The sequence below is a fragment of the Ixodes scapularis genome, unplaced genomic scaffold (assembly GCF_016920785.2).
Source record: "Ixodes scapularis isolate PalLabHiFi unplaced genomic scaffold, ASM1692078v2 PGA_scaffold7__128_contigs__length_106722199, whole genome shotgun sequence".
NCBI lineage: Eukaryota > Metazoa > Arthropoda > Arachnida > Ixodida > Ixodidae > Ixodes > Ixodes scapularis.
In genome coordinates this window covers 13908428-13926493 of record NW_024609882.1, presented here as the reverse complement: position 1 = coordinate 13926493, position 18066 = coordinate 13908428, and the positions used below count along the sequence as shown (strand labels likewise).

General features: G+C 49.9%; 1 protein-coding gene across 1 annotated transcript in view; it reads left to right on the top strand.

Moving 5' to 3' along the window:
- The window catches only part of LOC121833303 (ankyrin repeat and BTB/POZ domain-containing protein 2-like), a 92402-nt gene extending 75309 nt beyond the window's left edge, over positions 1-17093 (top strand). The window contains exons 7-10 of the mRNA XM_042286482.1: positions 13774-13929; positions 15724-15904; positions 16516-16668; positions 16997-17093. Coding sequence (XP_042142416.1) covers positions 13774-13929; positions 15724-15904; positions 16516-16668; positions 16997-17093 — 587 coding nt within the window. The remainder of the gene's footprint in view (positions 1-13773; positions 13930-15723; positions 15905-16515; positions 16669-16996) is intronic.
- The last annotated feature ends 973 nt before the right edge of the window (positions 17094-18066 follow it).

Genomic DNA, 18066 nt, shown 5'->3' with positions numbered 1-18066 from the left:
GTAGTATGCGCAGAGCGCAATATTCATTATTATTTTGGTTTTGACGGACGTGGCTCTACTCCGATTCACTCTAGGCAAAGGCGAGGGTACCAGGGCCACATCGTGAAATGCGTCCTTCGTCAAAGGCCCCTGATTGGTGTAGAATCACTCGGGGAGTGAGGGCGATGCAAACGCATCTATGAACGTGAACATTCGACTGAGAGCAGTCTGCTTGGCTGTAATCATTGCCAGAAATTTATGCCATCGTAAGCTTGCGCCACCTCTTAGCGGGTTAGGGCAGCGAGCTCCCATAGAAACCAACGTATTTCAGAGGTCATTCTCCCGAAAAATGAAACGTTGGTGTAGCTGATTGGTGTAACTTTAATAATCGTTAGCTGCGATAATTTTTTTAAAGATTTATTGTTAGGACAAGACGATAAAAACAAACATCTTTTATTATTTTCAGTCGTCACATGTTTGGAGCTCATTACTTTTGTAATGCCTCCTACGGGTAATTACGGCAATTAAGCTGTATTCGTTAACTATCATAGACGTTTCGAAGCCTACCAGTTTAGTTCTAGCAAACCGATTTCTTAAGAACCTGATTAAAAAAAAAGGAATGTAGACTTATGTTAGTCAACGTTTATGAAATGACCGCAGACTCAGTGTTGCCAAAGTATTTATAATTAATACCAAGAAACGGCTGTAACCGATTGAAATGCTTGAGGTGAAGCTAAGAAAATACGAATTAATATAAACAGTTATATCCACGGCATTCAGTATGTGATCACCTTCGAACCCCCTTTCACGACGGCCTTACCAAACGTGGTGCTCACTTCGTGCAAAAAGTTTAGATCTTATAAACCTAACTAGAAACATTTGCGTACCTTTTTAACGTGTCCGCGGTGTCACGCATAATGTACGACCTTCTTTCTACCTTTAATTTATTGACGAGAAACAAGGAGCATTGACAAAAGCGCTATACCTTCCTACTGATCTAAAACTTCCATTTCAGGGAAAAGTTGGGATTTTTGTTTTTCTTTGCTCAAAATGGTCAGATGTGTCCCGGGTAAGCCGTGTCGCGTGTCAGTCGCGTTATATATGGTAAAAGTTTGCGTATCCATCATCAATATATGGCAAAAGTTCGAGCATCGTTCATCGTAAACGTTAATCAAATGTCACGATGCGCGCTGAGCACAGAGCCGTTTTTTTTTTACCCTTATTTTTTAACCGTCTCTTCTCTTTTTAAAATTATTTTCGGCATTTTTCTGCGAGGTTGACCTTTCAACTTTTCACTTCCGAGACAGTTTTTTTTTTTTTTTTTTTTTTTTTTAGATGGGAACCACCGAGTGCAATATTTGACAATCTCCGCGTTGCCCACAGTAAAAAAATAAAAAAAAATTGAACGCTTAAAAAATATAGGGATTTTATAGACCAACGGTGTTTACGAACACGCCCGTTTCGCCCCCACCAGGTGGAGGCACTACGCGTTCGAAGAAACCAGTTTCGGGAGGAGAGTGTGCGCATGCGCAGTACCGATAGCAGCGCCACCGCGGGGACGTGACATCCTTGAGTTGAGTTATTCTATATCCGTCGCTGCGCTAGAATAATTTTTCTTTTCTCCAAAGATAACAAGCCGTTGAAGAGAACGTGCATGCGCCGATAAAAGAAATCTCACCGTTTCTTCAGATTCATTTTCCTGGCTTTCAGACAGAAAGGCGGTACTTTGTTGTTTTGGAAAATAGCAGCCCTCGCCGAAATACTTCTTCGCCTGGAAACAACAACTGACTGTGTCAATGAAAAGCATGCTGGCGCAGATGTAAATCACTCCAAAATTATCAATATTTATGTTGCGATAAGCGCGAGAAAAAAATTTTTAAGACAGCCATTATTCATTTTTAGTAGGGTACATTCTACAATATGTTAAATATAAAAAAAAAAATGAACGTCTGGGAGCTCGGCCATGTTTTCTATCAAGATTACAAATGATTCACCCAATAATCGACAAAATATTAAAAAATTGAATCAACGTCGCAAGATATTCGTTTCTTGAACTCAAAGATGAAGCCTTCGGGAGAATGACCCTAATTACAAATACGGCCATATCCCTGAAATGTTACGCACAGTGCATTGAACAATATGCCATGCTACCCTCTCTCTTATATCCTATGCCGCTATTCGTATGCCAAAATTTCTAGATGATGATTTGTAAACTGCAGGGTTTTCAGTGGAATAATTTTTTTTGTGTACTGCCATTGCGGAGAGTATCTAAGTTAACCGAAGCCTTGGGCATAAAAAAAGCTCGTTAGGATTGTGTAAATTAAATTCAATCCCTCTCCAATAGTATGGCGAATTCTGTAGTGTCTGATACCCTAGCTACACTAGCGCCCTTAACTGTCGTTAAGCACACGACACTTGACTCAGACGCGATCGGCCGGAGTTACATGGCGGCGCCAGCTGTCATTGAGCCGCCAACTGAGGGGGTTTCGCCCCAATTGAGCTAAAGATGGCACCGTCCACGGCCAGCGCCAGCGAAGCACTTACTACTGTGAAAGATCGGGGAGGTATCTTGAAAGTCGTAGCAGCAAATATTGTCGGAAGAGAACAGGATTCGGGGCAAGAGCTGCCGTTAGAACGATCATGGCACGTCGCAGAAGCCAGAGCATGCCGAGGGCGGCCATTCTGATGTCGGTGCCGATAAGACTCGCTATGCCTCTCATGCTGGAATCCGCGTAAAACTCATTAATTTTCTTTTTTTAAGGGGATTGGGGGGGGGGGGGGGGGGGGGGAGCTGGAATGTTTTTTTTCACTTTATGCAAGCTTACTGGCACTACTGGGACCCAAGTAATGTCGCACGCAACGCCACTGACCTAAATGCTTCTTTGTCGCCGCGTAACTTGGAGGATAAAAGCGGATGTTTTCTTTCTTTCTCTCCTTCACCAAACTTGATGAGGAAGTTGCGGGGATGGCGCTGCCGGGGTTGTCAACAATCCGATCCCCAGGATTTGGTCATCGAGCTTCGCGATTTCCATTTAAATGCGGCTCCTACAGTCGACACGAGCACTGCCTGAGCATTCGATTTCATCTCGTGGCAATCAATACCTCAACATGCATTCGGGCGGTCGCTCGGGCCCAGTCGCTGCATGATGAGAATAGACGAACCTTAAAGGGGCCCTGCGAAGCGTTTCTGGACTTTTTGTTTTTTCTAATTTGCATCGGGTTCGGGACTCTGACCACACATTAGAAATAAAATAAAGAAGAAATATTATGCATTTTGAGCATAATAAGTCAAAGACGTTGAACATTTTGGGCACATTTTCTATCGTTGATGACGCCCTTGATCTGAACTAATAGAGAACCGAAAAGACAAGAGCATGCAACAACCATGCGCGATCTTCCTAATTCAGTTAACGTTCAGTTATAAATTTGTGAACGCCCAGTCGATGTACGGGTGTTTCAAGCAACGAATCACGCACTTGAAAGGATCAGAAAAGGCCACGTGCACCTATTCAACCAGCCTTACCTCCAAAATTGTATGTCGTCATTTATCCGACGCTCTAGACCAATGTTGTCACTGAACGCTCGTGTTTGATATTGAAAGGCACGTGCCACTAAATAAGCTACGTTTATTTAGCTCATTTAGTGGCTCTAAGGCACGCCCTTCGAACAGTATTTGGCTTTCTTTGTCCCTTTGCAGTGCCCCTTTAATAATGTGCGGAACTCGGGGCGTGCCCCAACGCTTTGCCACAGCCGGACTGCAGAAGCGCGCGCTCTCTTTCTGAGAGAGCACGCTTCCAGTCCGGCCGTGGCTTTGCCCAACGTTGGCTTTGCCAACCCCAGACACAAGCAAACTCGATTAGCCAGACCCAGGGATCCTGGGTTCGAGCCCCACCCCTGCCCGTTTCGATCTGGATGAGCATCGTACCGGCGTGCGGTCGTGTGTCACTACTGCGTGATGCACGTTAAAGAACCCAGGCTAGCGGCTGTACCGCACTGGCTAAATTTCTCATCTACAGCTGGGAGACTCGTCGCCCCTGTGAGGCAGACCAAGTTCTAGGCTGTATAAACACACACACAACCCAATTTTTTTTTTCGATTAGCCAGCTTTTTTTTTTTCATACGGTTTTTTCTGTTTCTAGAGAAAGCATTTGCATCTTTCTGCATTGGGACGTTGGCCATCCTACTATTATTTTAACTCTTCTCGCAGTTCCACCCTGCTAACCCTGATGCTCGAAATGGTCTGTTGATCGCGGCCCACTAGTGCATTGTTGTGTTCCGAATTGCACATAAACATCGGAGAAGACTTCTGGCGTCTCTTTCCACTAACTGCCCAGCGATGACCCACTAAGCACCGCGTGGAGAGAGGATATGCCAAGAAAAAACCCTGTTGTCAACAAGCACGCACGTACGGTGCGTGCTTGTTGTCCTCTATTCCCTTAGGGAAGCATTTAGCAGATTATTGTTTTAATGGCAATCAAAATAATAACCGAGAATATGCTCAGTCCCTGCGATTTGTGTGCCGTGGCATTACCTCGGGGAGAGTCAGCATTCAGGTCTTCAACCAGCGCTGTAATTATGCTCTTTTTATTGATTCTCAGGATTCATACTCAGAATTAACGCTCACCGCCAGTCAGCGAGAATCTAGCAGCACCTTACACGCATGTGGCATTTCCAGCACAACGTAAGAAATGGGGCAAAGTAGGATCCGCGATAGTTTCCAAAACGAGTTCAGTTCAGAAAGCGTTTATTGGCCTTTGGGGGAGGGAGAATGGGGCTGAGATCGGTGGCTTACAAGCCTGGATCTATGGCCAAGGGAAGGGGTTGAGGGGTTGAGGGGGGTTATAGATAGGCGGTGAGCCCCGCATCGTGGATGAAATCCACGAGCGTGGTCATAACTGCCCGACGTTTGTCGGGAGGGCCCTGAGGATGGACCCATTCCTCCATGCTGGATACGTCTGGTGGTATGTGTTTTCGGCGAATCTCTTCGAGCTCCGGACAGTCCCAGAGTAAGTGACTTTGGTCGGCAAGAAGGCTGGGGTCTTGACAGAAGCTGCAATGGGGTGATGTAGGTGGCTTGGTCCAATGCGTCCTGCGTGCCGGTGTGCATGTGGTGTTTGTGATTATCCTCCGGAGCAGCACCGTTGATCCCCTGCCCATTCCGCTCGGGAGCGGATTTACGCAGGGAGTCAGGGCTGCCCTCAGGGTCTGTCTTGAGGATTCTTTAACGAGCTGTTTTGCCTCCTCAGGGTCGTAGTCTGGGTCTTCGCCATCGTCGCCAAGCTCAGGCGGGAGCGAGTACCCGTGTTCTTGTAGGTGACTTGGCACACTACTCGGCTCGCGGGGGGAATCCAGATGCGCGCGGGCCATGCAGTGAGCTTGTACGTTGCCCTGAATGTCTGCGTGGGCAGGTATCCAGGACACTTTGATGGTTGTACCGGCTGCAATTAGGTCGGAGGCCATCCTTCGGATTGCCTTAACTCGCTTGTTCGGGGAGTGGCGAGAGCGACATTCTATTAATGCAGCCGCAGAGTCAGTGAAAATCTGTAGGTGTGTCGGTCGGATTTCCTTCTCGATGACGGTGCGCAGTGCCAGTTGGATAGCTCCAAGTTCTCCGCCCTTGACCGATGTGCCGCCGGGCAATGTTTCGGCCATGGTGATTCCTAGGCGGGGAATCACAACCGCAGCGGAGCAAATCGGTTTAGGGAAGGAGACGAAAGCCGCATCAGTGTATACTGCGAGCTTCTCATTGGTGTCCGTCCACTCTTGGACGAGTTTGCAGTGCTGTCGCACTTGGCAAGCTTGCTTGCCAGGGCGACTGGGCCCGGCTCCCCTTGGTACTGGTCGATCGTCCACGAGGCACACATCGTCGCTCCATGGGGGGTCAACCTCCGGGAGAGGGGGAAGGGCTCTGATATCAGAGCCGATCATCTCTAGGATTTGTCGTCCGGAGGCTGAGTGTTGGAGTCGCTCTAGATGAGCTCGTGCTCTCTCCTCTACGGTTTCTCGAGCCGTGTTGAGCTTCGCGTGTGCCTTGAGCTTGTCTAGCGGTGTATATCGGGGGAGGCCAGTGACAATTCTAGCTGCGTTGTTGGTAAGGATTTCCAGTTTCTTCCATTGTGTGTTGGTAAGTCGGTAGTGGGGGGCACCGTAGCAGATGCGGGAGACGATGAGGGTTTTCACCATGCGGCGGGCAACTTCCTCGTCAGCGCCTCCTCTGGTGCCGCTGATCCTTCTAATGACGTTTAGTGCTGCCTGGCACTGTTGGGTGACCATTGTTAGCCAAGCCTTTGCGGTGCCATCCTCGTGGAATTGTAGTCCTAGGATGCGTACCTCAGGTGCTGATCTGATCGGTTGGCCCGCGAGAGTCAAGTGAAGAGTTGAGCTGATGTTCGCGTCCCTTTCCCGTCTGGGGGCTATGACTACGTAGGTTGTCTTATCCGGCGAGGCGGTTAAGCCTACGCTTTGGAGGTGACTTGTCACGACGTCGATCCCCCGTTGAAGGATGCGCTGTTGTTGCGGAACGTCGCCGCGCACTGTCCAGAGGGAAACGTCGTCCGCATAGATGGTGAAGTGGAGGTTGGATACCTGTTGCAGTCGACCGGGGAGACGCGCCATGGCCAAATTGAAGAGGAGTGGGGACAGAACTGACCCTTGTGGAACTCCTACTTTGTTCGGTTTTGGCGCTGCCAGGTGTTTGCCGATCCGGACAGCGAAGGTGCGAGTCTCGAGGAAAGACTTGATGAAATTTAGGGCGCGGCCTTCAATGCCGAGGGCGCGCGCTTCTTGGACAATTGCCCAGTGTGGGACGCTGTCGAAGGCTTTTTTGACATCGATCGCGACGACTGTTCTGATTTTAAATTTCTGTGGAATGGGCATTGGAATAAGATCTTTGGAGAGTAGGATAAGGCTTTCCTGCGTGCCCAGGCCAGTTCTGAACCCTGTCTGCGTCGGATGAAAGGCTTTCGTCCGCTCCAGATACCAGGAGAGGCGGCCGAGTAGCATTCTCTCCACCAGCTTGCAGACGCAGGAGGTGAGAGAGATTGGACGGAAGTTGGCTTTGTCTGCCTCTCCAGTTTGCTTTGACCAGAGTATGGTGGGCTAGAGGGGGAGGTGTGACGATCGCTCGCTTCGTTCAGCGGGAGAAAATGGCGGGGATGTTCAGCACGCAGCATGAGCATCGATATGCCCGCAGCGGCGCCACACTGTGAACGCTAAAGAAGAAGAAAATGTCTTCACCCTTGGTCAAGATCGTGAAGTGCCGCACAATGAATATTTCCTTGTTAGCCATAACGAAATGGGACACGGCACTTTGAACTGGATGCAATGAAGACACGTTGCAATGAAGCTATGGTGGGCTTGTGAAGCCACTCGATGTACTTGTTTCACGTTCCCTGTAGTGCATGCAGGGTGGCACTGCATCCACTTATCGATGGGTCTCCGCCCCGCTATAACCAGCTCCGCCTGCTGAATCACTGAGTCACTTTCGCAAGCGCGATCGTCACGCCTTCCCCTTCTAGCCTATACCATAACCAGAGTCTATACTCGTTTTTCTGTGGAATTTCCAAAGAGGGAAAGAGAGCAGGCGTGAGCAGCTTTGATGAGTGCTCGAGCGCGCTCTGCCGTACCTTTGATTGCAGCTGCGCTGTAGCACAGCTCCCGGCCGCCCAGTGGCGCTTAGAGCCTACGATGTGCCAGTGCCGCTTCGGAAACATAGGTGGTATCATGCCTCACTGGACAGGTCGTAATACAGTGAGCGCGTATCCACTCCGGCAGTGCCCGAGTTCTACCACAAAGCTGCCAAAGTTTATGCCGCCAATGTTTATAGTTTATCTTCCCCTATGCGCGAAGATAAAGAGCGCGTGTTTCATTGGTTTTTAATGTCAAAAATTATAATTCTAAGCTGTATTTATCGAAACTACGAAAATTCTTGCAGAGCCGCGCCGAATGGGTAAGAAATTTTTAATGGGAACGAGGCGGACGCGTAGATTCGTCGGCGTATAGCTTTCTGGCTCCCGCATTACCGGCAGGTTTTCCTGGCGTCGCCCGCCATTACAAAGCCGAGCATGGAACCGTCGAGCTTCTGCATCTTCTTTTTACTCTTGACCGATGCGTCGTTGCTCGACCCAGCCTTGCCCGGATCGAAGAAGGCCGCCGGGCTTTTCCAGCCGGTCAGTTCCTTCCACCTGAACCTCCGCCGAATGAACTCCTGAGAGAACCTCTTCACGTCGTCGTCTTCACCCAGGTGCATCTTGACGTACTCTTGGATCTCTTCGCTCGAGTCCACGTCCCTGAGCAGCTCAAAGAGTGTCGGTACGTGCACGTACGACGGCAAAGCCTTGAGCGACTCGTAGCTCCAACGAGTAAACTCCTGATCGGCTGCGCTGCGCCTCTCCCAAAGGCTCTTCTGCTGTTGGACACAATCGGCCTTGCCTTCCAACGACGGGAAGCTGGTCATGTTCTCGATGACGATCGGCTGCTCCCAGGATTCCACGGGTTCTACCGGAAGCTTCTGGCAGACGCCGGCCCACGTTGAAGGCTGCGGACTCGGTGGCAGCCGGGTTGATACAACGGTCGGCTGAGGTATGGGTCGCCGTTGGGACGATGTATTTTCGTACCCTCCCCAAGCGCCCTCTCTGGGCGACCTGGGCTCGACCGTGGCCGCCGCTTGGCACATCTTTGGATACTCTTGCGGGCCGTCTCCGAGGAAGAGATACGTCGACTTCTGGGCAGAGATTCGTTGGAAAGCAGACTGTGGTTTCGAAGCCTCACGCTGGTCGTGGCGGCCGCCGTGACTTCGTTCTTTTGGCGGTGGCAGCGGCTTCAACACGGCTTTGAAGGGGGCTTCGCATTCTGGAGAGCAGGGTAGTACGGGGCGACGGCCCGGGACTTGGGAAGCTGTGATTGGGCGGCCGGGGGGAAGCCGCGGTTGCTTTCTCTGGTTCTTGAATGGCTTTTGGACCAACCAGTTGTCCACCACATCCCCGCTGCTGGTGGCTTGTCCCTGGCTCTTGAAGGGAAAGCGGCCCCAGTTTTTTATTACTTGTCCGAGCATCTGAAACTCCTGGTCGCAAGTTCGTCTAACGCTGAGGGACATCTTCAGGTCCCCGGATTCAAACCAGGAGGCCATCTTGTCTTCGGGGTAGGGTCCGTGGACAAGTCCTTGGTCATCCCTGAAGAGCCAGAGGTAGCGGCCATCGTTGCCTCCAATCGAGCTTACTACGATCGGTTTGGGAGCTTGTGGAAGAAATTGATGTTGGCGTGACTGCGGTGGCTGCTGATGTGGGCCACCAGTTGTGCCATGCGTCCCTTGGCGGCGCGGTTGGGAGGACCAGGGCGATATGTACTTGGATTCGAATCTCGTATTGCTTTCGTCGATATCCTCCGCAATCGCCTGGGGCACCGATTCGTAGTCGGCGAAGGCGGTTTCGTGGCTCGTGTCCGTGGGGGGCGGCAAGGCGTCCAGGACCGCTTTCTTCAACATTCGTCACACAGGCTGTCGTTCGGGCTCTCGGCTGTGCTGGCTCATGGAAGCTGCTCGCCGAGTTTCTGCTCATCCGAGCTTTTAAGGAAGAGGAAGAAATCAGCGATTCTTTGGTTCGTCCACGAGGGTTCTTGCGGGTTACTACTGGGGATACAGACAAGGCCAGTGCGTGCAGCGCGTGTGCTGCGTATACGAGTGTACGTTCTCCTTGGTACGTGCACGTTCTAGTGCGTGCCGAATTTGGCAACGTAGCATACGAAACACGACTGGACGCCATATTTGAAGGCGCTTTTCAGAGTTCATGCTCAGAATGAGCTCACATTAATAGGCTGCTAAGACTGTAATCTTGATGGTGTGGAATGCACGTTGCAAAGGAAATGTGAAAGCTCGCCGTCAGCCCGCGCTCAGCAGCCGCGCACTCAGCTGTGGCCGCCAGCGAATACATAAACCTTCCCAGGAAACAGCTTCAGGCCGGTGGCATTTTCAGCGTTCGTCCGTATGACGCGTGATTTGCTCGCTTTCCGAAGCGACAAACATGTGCGTGCTGAACTATGGAGATCCCACGCTGGACTGTGGACTTGTAAACATCAGAATGGTGTATACTTGGGGACAATTTTTCTTTTCACTTGTACGTCATCTTCCTACACAACTGAACACAGCCCCCTGTTTTAGTTTGTAGTTCTAGGTTTACCCAAGTCATAAATTTAGTATTAGTCACTTGAATTATAATTATTGTAACCTGCGTGTTAGCCTTGGACATAATAAAAGATTTAAATAAACACTCTGGTGAAGAAGGAAGACCAGCGGAGCTGTACAGTGGAAAGTAATGGCCGGTCGCAAGTCGGCAAGCCAGAGTGGAAAGGCTGCCGCCATCTATGAGCGACGGCGGCAACCAGATACGTGGCTTAGTTAGTTAGTCAGTTAGTCAGATGGACCAAAACCCTTTTGAAACAGGGCGGGCGCTCCTAGAAGGAGTGCCTCTGGTACCATAAATAAAATAAAAAGAGTCACTTCTGATGTGCACTGTTGAGGTTGTTCAGGCGTTCCGCTCTAGGCAGGAGTTTCGCGGTGCGACAAAGTCGCTCCCACGCCACCAGACGGCGTTTTGTTGCGTCCGTCGAATAGATGGACCAAAACCCTTTTGAAACAGGGCGGGCGCTCCTAGAAGGAGTGCCTCTGGTACCATAAATAAAATAAAAATAGTCACTTCTGATGTGCACTGTTGAGGTTGTTCAGGCGTTCCGCCCTAGGCAGGAGTTTCGCGGTGCGACAAAGTCGCTCCCACGCCACCAGACGGCGTTTTGTTGCGTCCGTCGAATGCGTGCGGTTTTTACGGTCACCGTCGTCACCGCTGCCCTCCTCGGCCTCTTCTCCGTAGCCAAGGGCCTTTTCTACACCGCACTGCAACGCGTTTTGCCCTTTCTGGTCGATGCCACTGCATTGTCCCAAGATGTGTTCGACAGTCCCCTCGTCGCCGCCACAGAGCCCACAGTTTGGGTCCTCTCCATAGAGCTCAAATCTGCGTCTCTGGGTCAGTAGGGAGCCCGTTCGAGCCTGGAACAGCAGCGCGCTGGCTCGGTCTCCCCGGTAGTGTGGATAGACCCGTTGCTCTCGGGCAGGGGGCGCGAGCGTGTCCGCAAGACGCGACCATGTTATGCTGGCAGCGCCATTTAGGCGGCGCTGTAATGTTCGATTTTGCACCTGCCATGTTCGAATGCAAGCATCTGTCAGCATCTGTAGACGCGCGATAACCAAACGTCTAAAAAAGAACTAAAATAGAAAAAGAATTATGCAGCTCGCTGCCTCAGCGTCTGATTAAATATTCCTTCAAGCTTATGGCTCTTTTTCATAGCTTCCGTGAGCCCCTATGTTTCACTTTACGTGATAGCGAAGCCGAAGCTATACTTGCTAAAGCATGTTCCCCTGAACGATGCTCGCACTACACGAGCGCGCGTGCTTGGCAGGGTCACTAAGAGCTCGGAGCTCGCTCTTGTAGCCTCTGCTACGCTGGCACTTATAATAGAACAGAGTATAAAAAACTCTAGTGGGGAAGCGTATTGACGCACGTTCGAAACGCGAGCCAAATATTCTATTTTGCTCGCCTGGAGCGCTGCTCAAAACTTGAGAGCTACGGGCCTATAGGGTGCTGGTTCCTTCTTGTGTTTCCTGTACAGTTGGAGGCTCTGTTTCTTCTGCATTGTCCATCTCCAGTCCTCTATTCCGGCCCGTGTCACCTCTGTCCGTATTGTCCTCGCCCACTCCCGTTCCGTCGTCGCCAGATGCCTTGTTGTGCCCCCACCGTACTTAGAATCTATGGTCTTTATTCTCTTCATCCAGCCTGTCTTGGACCCCTGATATCGGATGTGGTAGTACATCCTTCCTCTTTTCACTCAAAGCAACCGACGGCTGGCTAACGAGCGATCGCTGCGTTAGCCAGCCGTCGGTTGCTTTGAGTGAAAAAGAAGTTGCCTTCTTGCGATCATTTGACTGCGGGTGATCTGTTTCCCCCTGGTGACGTTGTCCCCTGTAAAAAATAGTGCTTCATCTTTCTCTTCTTCACTTAATATACTAGAGTTGTGAGTGCACGCCTGTCTGTGTTCTGTGTTCCTTCCTCGTTTGTCCTCGTCTCTTTGTGCGCGATTTTAACCATGTTTAAGGGCAACAGAAATGCAGCTGTAATGAAAAATAGAGCACTTTGGAATTACAACAGGTATGAGGTGGTGAGAGAGATTTGGAAAGGGGTCATGGTGCCTGGGCTTGACTTTTAGAAACGCAGTGCTATGCATGAAATCCGAAGTGCATGCAGCACTAGAAATAAAACAGCGCGGAGTAGGTAGGCTGGCTTTGGGGGCACATTGCAGAACGCCAAACCAGAGGGTACAAGGAGACATGGGATGGGCGTCATTTAAGAGCAGAGAAGCTGTGAGCAAGATAGAATTGGAGGATCGGTCGAGGCAAATGGATGGGGAGCAATGGGCACGAAAGGTTTTCAGCTATTTACACATGAGGAGTGTAGACACAAAGTGGAGACAGCGCACTAGGAAATTAAGAGGAAAGTTTTTGGGCTATAGCGAAGATACGGAAGAGCAAGTCTCACTTAAGAAGAAACTTAAGGCCACAGAAAGAGATCGGTGGCTAGAGGGAATGCAGACAAAGACGGCTCTGGAAAGGTATAGATTAAACAAAACAGTCATTGCCAAAGAATGCATTTATGACAATTCTAGGAGAAACTCATTGTTGTTTGAGGCGAGGACGGGTTTGAGGCGAGGCTCCCTAGGTCGAACGGGAGTGCGCAGCTAGGGTTGAGGAGGTCAAGCAGGAGCTTAAAGTAGAGCGAGAGAAACGGGTGGTCCTGAAGAATCAGGTCGAAGTGTTAGCTAAAGGGGAGCAACTCACGGTAGAGTTTCAGGAGCTCATCAGTGAATGGGAAAGAAAGGTGGAGCGCATGGCAGACGAGGGAGCGGGAGAAGCGGGTGGCGCTTGATTTGGAGAGACAGGTGGAGGAGCTCAAGAAGAGGGAAACATTGAAGGCTGGGTCAGGCGAATGTAAAGGGGAGTGCGGGGACAGGGTGGAGAGCATGGGAAGCGATCTATACTCTTGTATGTTTATGTCAAAGACCGGCATTAAATAGAGAAGAAAAACGGATCGGTGGACGAGTGGGCTAGGGCACACCAGCTAGGAGCACGTGGAGCGAAAGCTCGCGCTGCGGAACCCAGGGATACCCCTGGCCGTTTCAATCTGGATGAGCATCGTACCGGCGTGCGGTCGTGTATCCCTACTGCGTGGTGCACGTTAAAGACCCTGAACTAGCAGTCGGACTGCACTATCTAAATTGCTCATCGACAGTAGGTGACAATATCGCCATGTTCTGACAGACTAAACTCCTGCTCTAAAACCGACTAGCGACTAATTTGTTTTGTTCTATGTGAAAATGAAATGTTTTCTTAGAACATTTCCCGCACGACGAGACTTTGTAAACCTACAGTCGGTCACTGTATGAAAATACCGGTTATTCTTTATTGGACGTATACGGCACAGAATAAACGTTCCCCCAAAAAAGAAAACTTCGCTTTTTTTGCAAAATATGTATGCCGCGAGACAAATTTCGAGGTAGGACAGATTCGGAAACTCCTATTTCGTGGTCGACGTCTTAAAATCGACAGACCACCCAGGAAGTGTTTTCTTTTATTATTTAATTCCTTTTTCGGTTTCTGAGCGAAAGTCTGCGTAGGCCGTTATGAAGACGCATCGCTGAAGTATTCCGCTAATGTGCACAACATTTGGTGTAAGACAGCGCCTGTGTGGTGTCCAGGTGCGCTGTCGATGCCTCAGTGGCCCGGCCCGTGTGGCGCTAGCTCCTGCGGCCCCTCGTCGAGCAAGTCCCATCGCCAGGCAAAGGACGATCCCGGGGGCGAGTCACACGACCAGAACTTCCTCACCACCTGCGTGGGGAGCCTCTCGGAACTGGGTGAGTGCCGGAATGAGAACGGAAGGGCGTGCACACGCTCCTTCTATCGTGCTGCGCGTTCGCGCTCGAGGCTCGCGAGACTCTGAAGCATCATCGAAGGTGGCAAGCTCGCGCTAGAGGAATGCCTGCCATTCTAATCATGTCATTGACAAATTGGGTTCCCATATTTCATTTCATATCATTTATTTACCTCAAAGGCGTTTTCGAGGACGCATTACCTCAAAGGCGATGCGTGCATTCGTAACAACATAATCCCACAATTTTCCGATCACAGTCGATATACTATAACAAAGTAACAAAATAAGCGCAATCAGCGCCAACACAGTTCACCAAAGAGAAGTGACATCGCACGTGCTCAAAGCACTTTTCAACTGCAAGTAACTATATCTACAAAACAATAATTGCAATACGGGGAAACAGGAAGTAACTATGAAAACAAGACGTAAGCACGTGCTGTACTATTCTTACCATAGGCGCTGGCACATTGCTTTAATTTCTACGGGATTTGTGGTAGTAACCATCTCGCCTGGCAAGTTATTCCATTCTGTAATCAATAATATTAAGGGTGGAAACAGAAAGGAATTTGTGTGTGACTGGTATTACTGTACTTTGCAGGAATTGCCGGTTCGAGAAGAAATATAATGTGCGGAAGGACAATATGTGTTTTTAAAGCACTAGTTACTGTAGTATAAGTCATGAAAGAGACATATTCGGTTAATTTTGCTCCGCGCCAACGATGAAGTGAGACCAAAGTTTGCTTTTAAAGCTGGGACACTAGTTCGAGGCTAAAAGTCGTTTGACAGGAACCGGGCTGCTTTACTTTAGACAGATTCTAATTTAGAAGAAAGATAATTTTGATGTGGGATGCCATATGATACTTGCATATTCTAGTTTTGAGAGAATAACTGTTTTATATGCTAGCAATTTTGTTGGAGTGGGGGCCAAGTGCTGGGTGCGCCTTAGGATGAATAGCTTTTGCTGAAAAAAATAAATGAATAGCTTTTGCTGACAAAAAAAATAAGTCATGCATGAAAATTGTTTTTGCGTTGCTTTACGGTTTTCTAAGTGCCGTTGGGTGGCCCGGTCGCGTAGAGTGTCCAACTCTTTTTTTCTTCCAAGGGAACATTTTAGTTGGCTGAGAAGTGGCCCCAAGCGCCAAAACTGTCCAAACGTACTGCGGAAAAGCGAGCTTGCGGAGTACCGAACTTTGGGTGGAGCAGATTTTTCGCTTAGCGTTCGCGAAGTGTCGAAGTGTAAATCCTGACCAGCTCGAATCTTCTTCGTTGTGTCTTCCATCTGGGTATAATGCCAGCGAGTTTTGAAAGCGTCCGTCGGAAAGCGAGCAGACGGCATGGGCGACGACGGGTGCGTACGGTCCCGAAAAGGGCGCTTGCAGTCAAAGGGCAGCGAAGCTCTCTCCTTTACTCTGTTCACAAGTGGACAGGATGTGACATGTCCTTCGAAGGAAACATTTCTCTTAGTGTGTAATTACCCTAAAGTAGCGAGTAAGCGCCCAGCCAAAATTAGTGGATAACCGTGAGATTGGGCGCGGTTCAAGAGTAGAGGCCACGTGACAAGGTAGGCTTTACCGCACCTGATTGCTCGGAGAAGCGGCTGACGAGGAGGACCGATTAGCGAGACGGGGTGGCTGGGCGCTTGACGTGTCCCTTGCCGCGAAGCGCTTCAAAAGTGGCGGGTGGCCACGTATCCTGACATGGACTCGGCTCTTGGGCCTTATGATGAGCGTGGTCTTCCACGTACATCCTCATTCTGACTTGTGCCCCGTTTCTGCAGGGGAGCTCCTGAGCGGCATGGTGCAGCTGTACAGGCGCAAGACAGGCGCGCCCAGGGCGCCGCTCACCTGGTGCTCAGGGGCGCTCCACGCGCTCTTCCACTACATGCGCTGTTCACAGCTGGAGCACTCGGAGCACGGATCGTCCCGCAGGGCCATGGGGCCGGAACTCATCTACGAGAGGTCGGCTGGAGTCCTAGCACGCATTTTCTCTGCGATGCCGTGGAAAAAAAAAGAGTCGTTTTCACGCTTCAATGTTCTGCGAACAAATTGTCGATAAACAGGCCGTGAAGATCCATCAAGTGGCTGGAAGAGCCCTTAGACGGCGTGCTGTCTAACACGCGTATTTGTAACGTCCAAGGAAAAGAGATGATCTCGAAAGAATAGCCATTTGACCCGCGGGGGCGAGAGGGATTAAAAAGCAGGAGGTCGTCTTGCTTTCGGTGTGCGAGCCAACCTAAGACAAAAATCCTCTCCTTGATCCGTTCCTGCCTGTGCCATAGACCAGATCGACCGCGAGTGTCACGTTGGTCTAGATTTGGAATTATGTTTGTTCAGTCAATTTCTAAGTTGACAAAGCACAGCTGCTGTTGTCGTCAAAGTTCGTGTAGTCTACCCCATTTCTAGGGCTGGACCACCTTTGGAAATTTTATTCTAAGGTTCGAGGCATGGTTGCACGTTGAGTTTTGTCGAACGTATTGCATTTGCTGCGTCATTGGGAACTCCAGTGCAGTGCCCAGTGTCTAGGAGGAAACCTTGCGCACTCATTCATTCCAAGTGTTTTCTCGCCACAGGCCCTACCAGGTGCTGCCCCCTCTGGTAGAATGGGTCCGCGTGGCACACGCGCATGCGGAACACCGGCGCTCGCCCATCGTGGACCAAGACGACGTGATGCAGGCTGCCAGGTTACTCTTGCCAGGCGTCGACTGCCCCGTGCGAGCCTTCGGGTAGGTTCTGAGCTTCTTTCCAGCCTTGGGCCAGGAAGAAACGGGATATCAAGAAGGAGGACGAGATTTCATTTGAGTTTGTGTGTGAATTGACGCGATAAATCATCATTCGCATCACCAAAACAGAATCACTATTTATTGGTACTGATTCCGCATATACAACTCTACTATACGTAACATTACGGAAAGAACTCGCACGAACAGGCAAACAGTTAGAGGACCACGGAAGAAAGCGCACCTATGGGATAGGTAGTTCTCTTTCCTTGCTTAGGCCTTTAGGTTTCTGGGCATGAATGTAACGCGAAAGTGAGCAATACCACGATTGCAGTGTCCCCATTTGTGTGAATATAGTTAAAATAAATCCTGGACAGTTCAGTCAGGTTCGCAATGCTCAATACTTTTACTTAGTGCTGGGCGTCGATTAAACTGCTTAAACCGAAAAATCGCCACCTTTTAACCGATTAATCGGACTCGTTTATTTACATGCGTAGTACTTTTTCTAAAACGGAGCTGTTAAGGGCTAGTTTCCCCAGTTTCGTAACCGTGGACACGTAAATATCGACACAACCCTCTGGACAGCTACCGCCATCTATGAGCGAGGGCGGCAACCAGATAACCGGCTTGCCGGTTGTCTGTCTGCCGCCGTCGCTCATAGATGGCGGCACACACTAGAGCTACGCTGCTCTTCCTTCTTCACCAGAGTAAAAGGGCTACATTTTTAATTTTTTTTTCTTTTTTCTTTTTTTTGCTGAGTGTGTTATTAACGGCGCAACATAAAATCTTGATTATGAATAAGCCTCGAAGGTTAGTGGAGAAGAGTTTAAAGGCACAATCACACTCACAGCTTATTACTTCAGCTGCATGAGGCAGGTTCGTTGACACTCTCCGGCAAGAGCGACCTCTGCTGATCCAAACGGGCACTCGCACCTTCTGCGCTTGTCTGCGGTTGCGAATCTCGCCCCTACGGTTCACTTTGGGTTCAGGCTTTACCTAAAGTTTGCCCTTGCTGCAGGTGTCCACGTCTGCGAGGTGCAACCGTTTATTTTTACTTTCTTTTGGTTCGCAAATGTTTACTGATTAATCGGTTAAAATAATTAATCGCGAATAAAGAAGTAATCGATTAATTGGCAGGTTAAGTGATCAGTTTCCCAGCCCTACTTACTACCGATTCTTCGAAATATTGTTGAGCCGTACAGATGTTTTAGGGAATGTGAAATATTTGTTGAAAGATACATCGTAAAAACCAAAGGCGTCGGAAGTGTTTGGGAGATTGAGGGGTGGGGGGGGGTGGGGGGGGGGGGGGGGGGGGGGGGGGGGGGGCGGGGGGGGGGGGGGGAGCGGGGGGAGGACGGGGGGAGAGGGGGGAATAGAGTTAGCAATATGAAGGGCTTGGAAAAA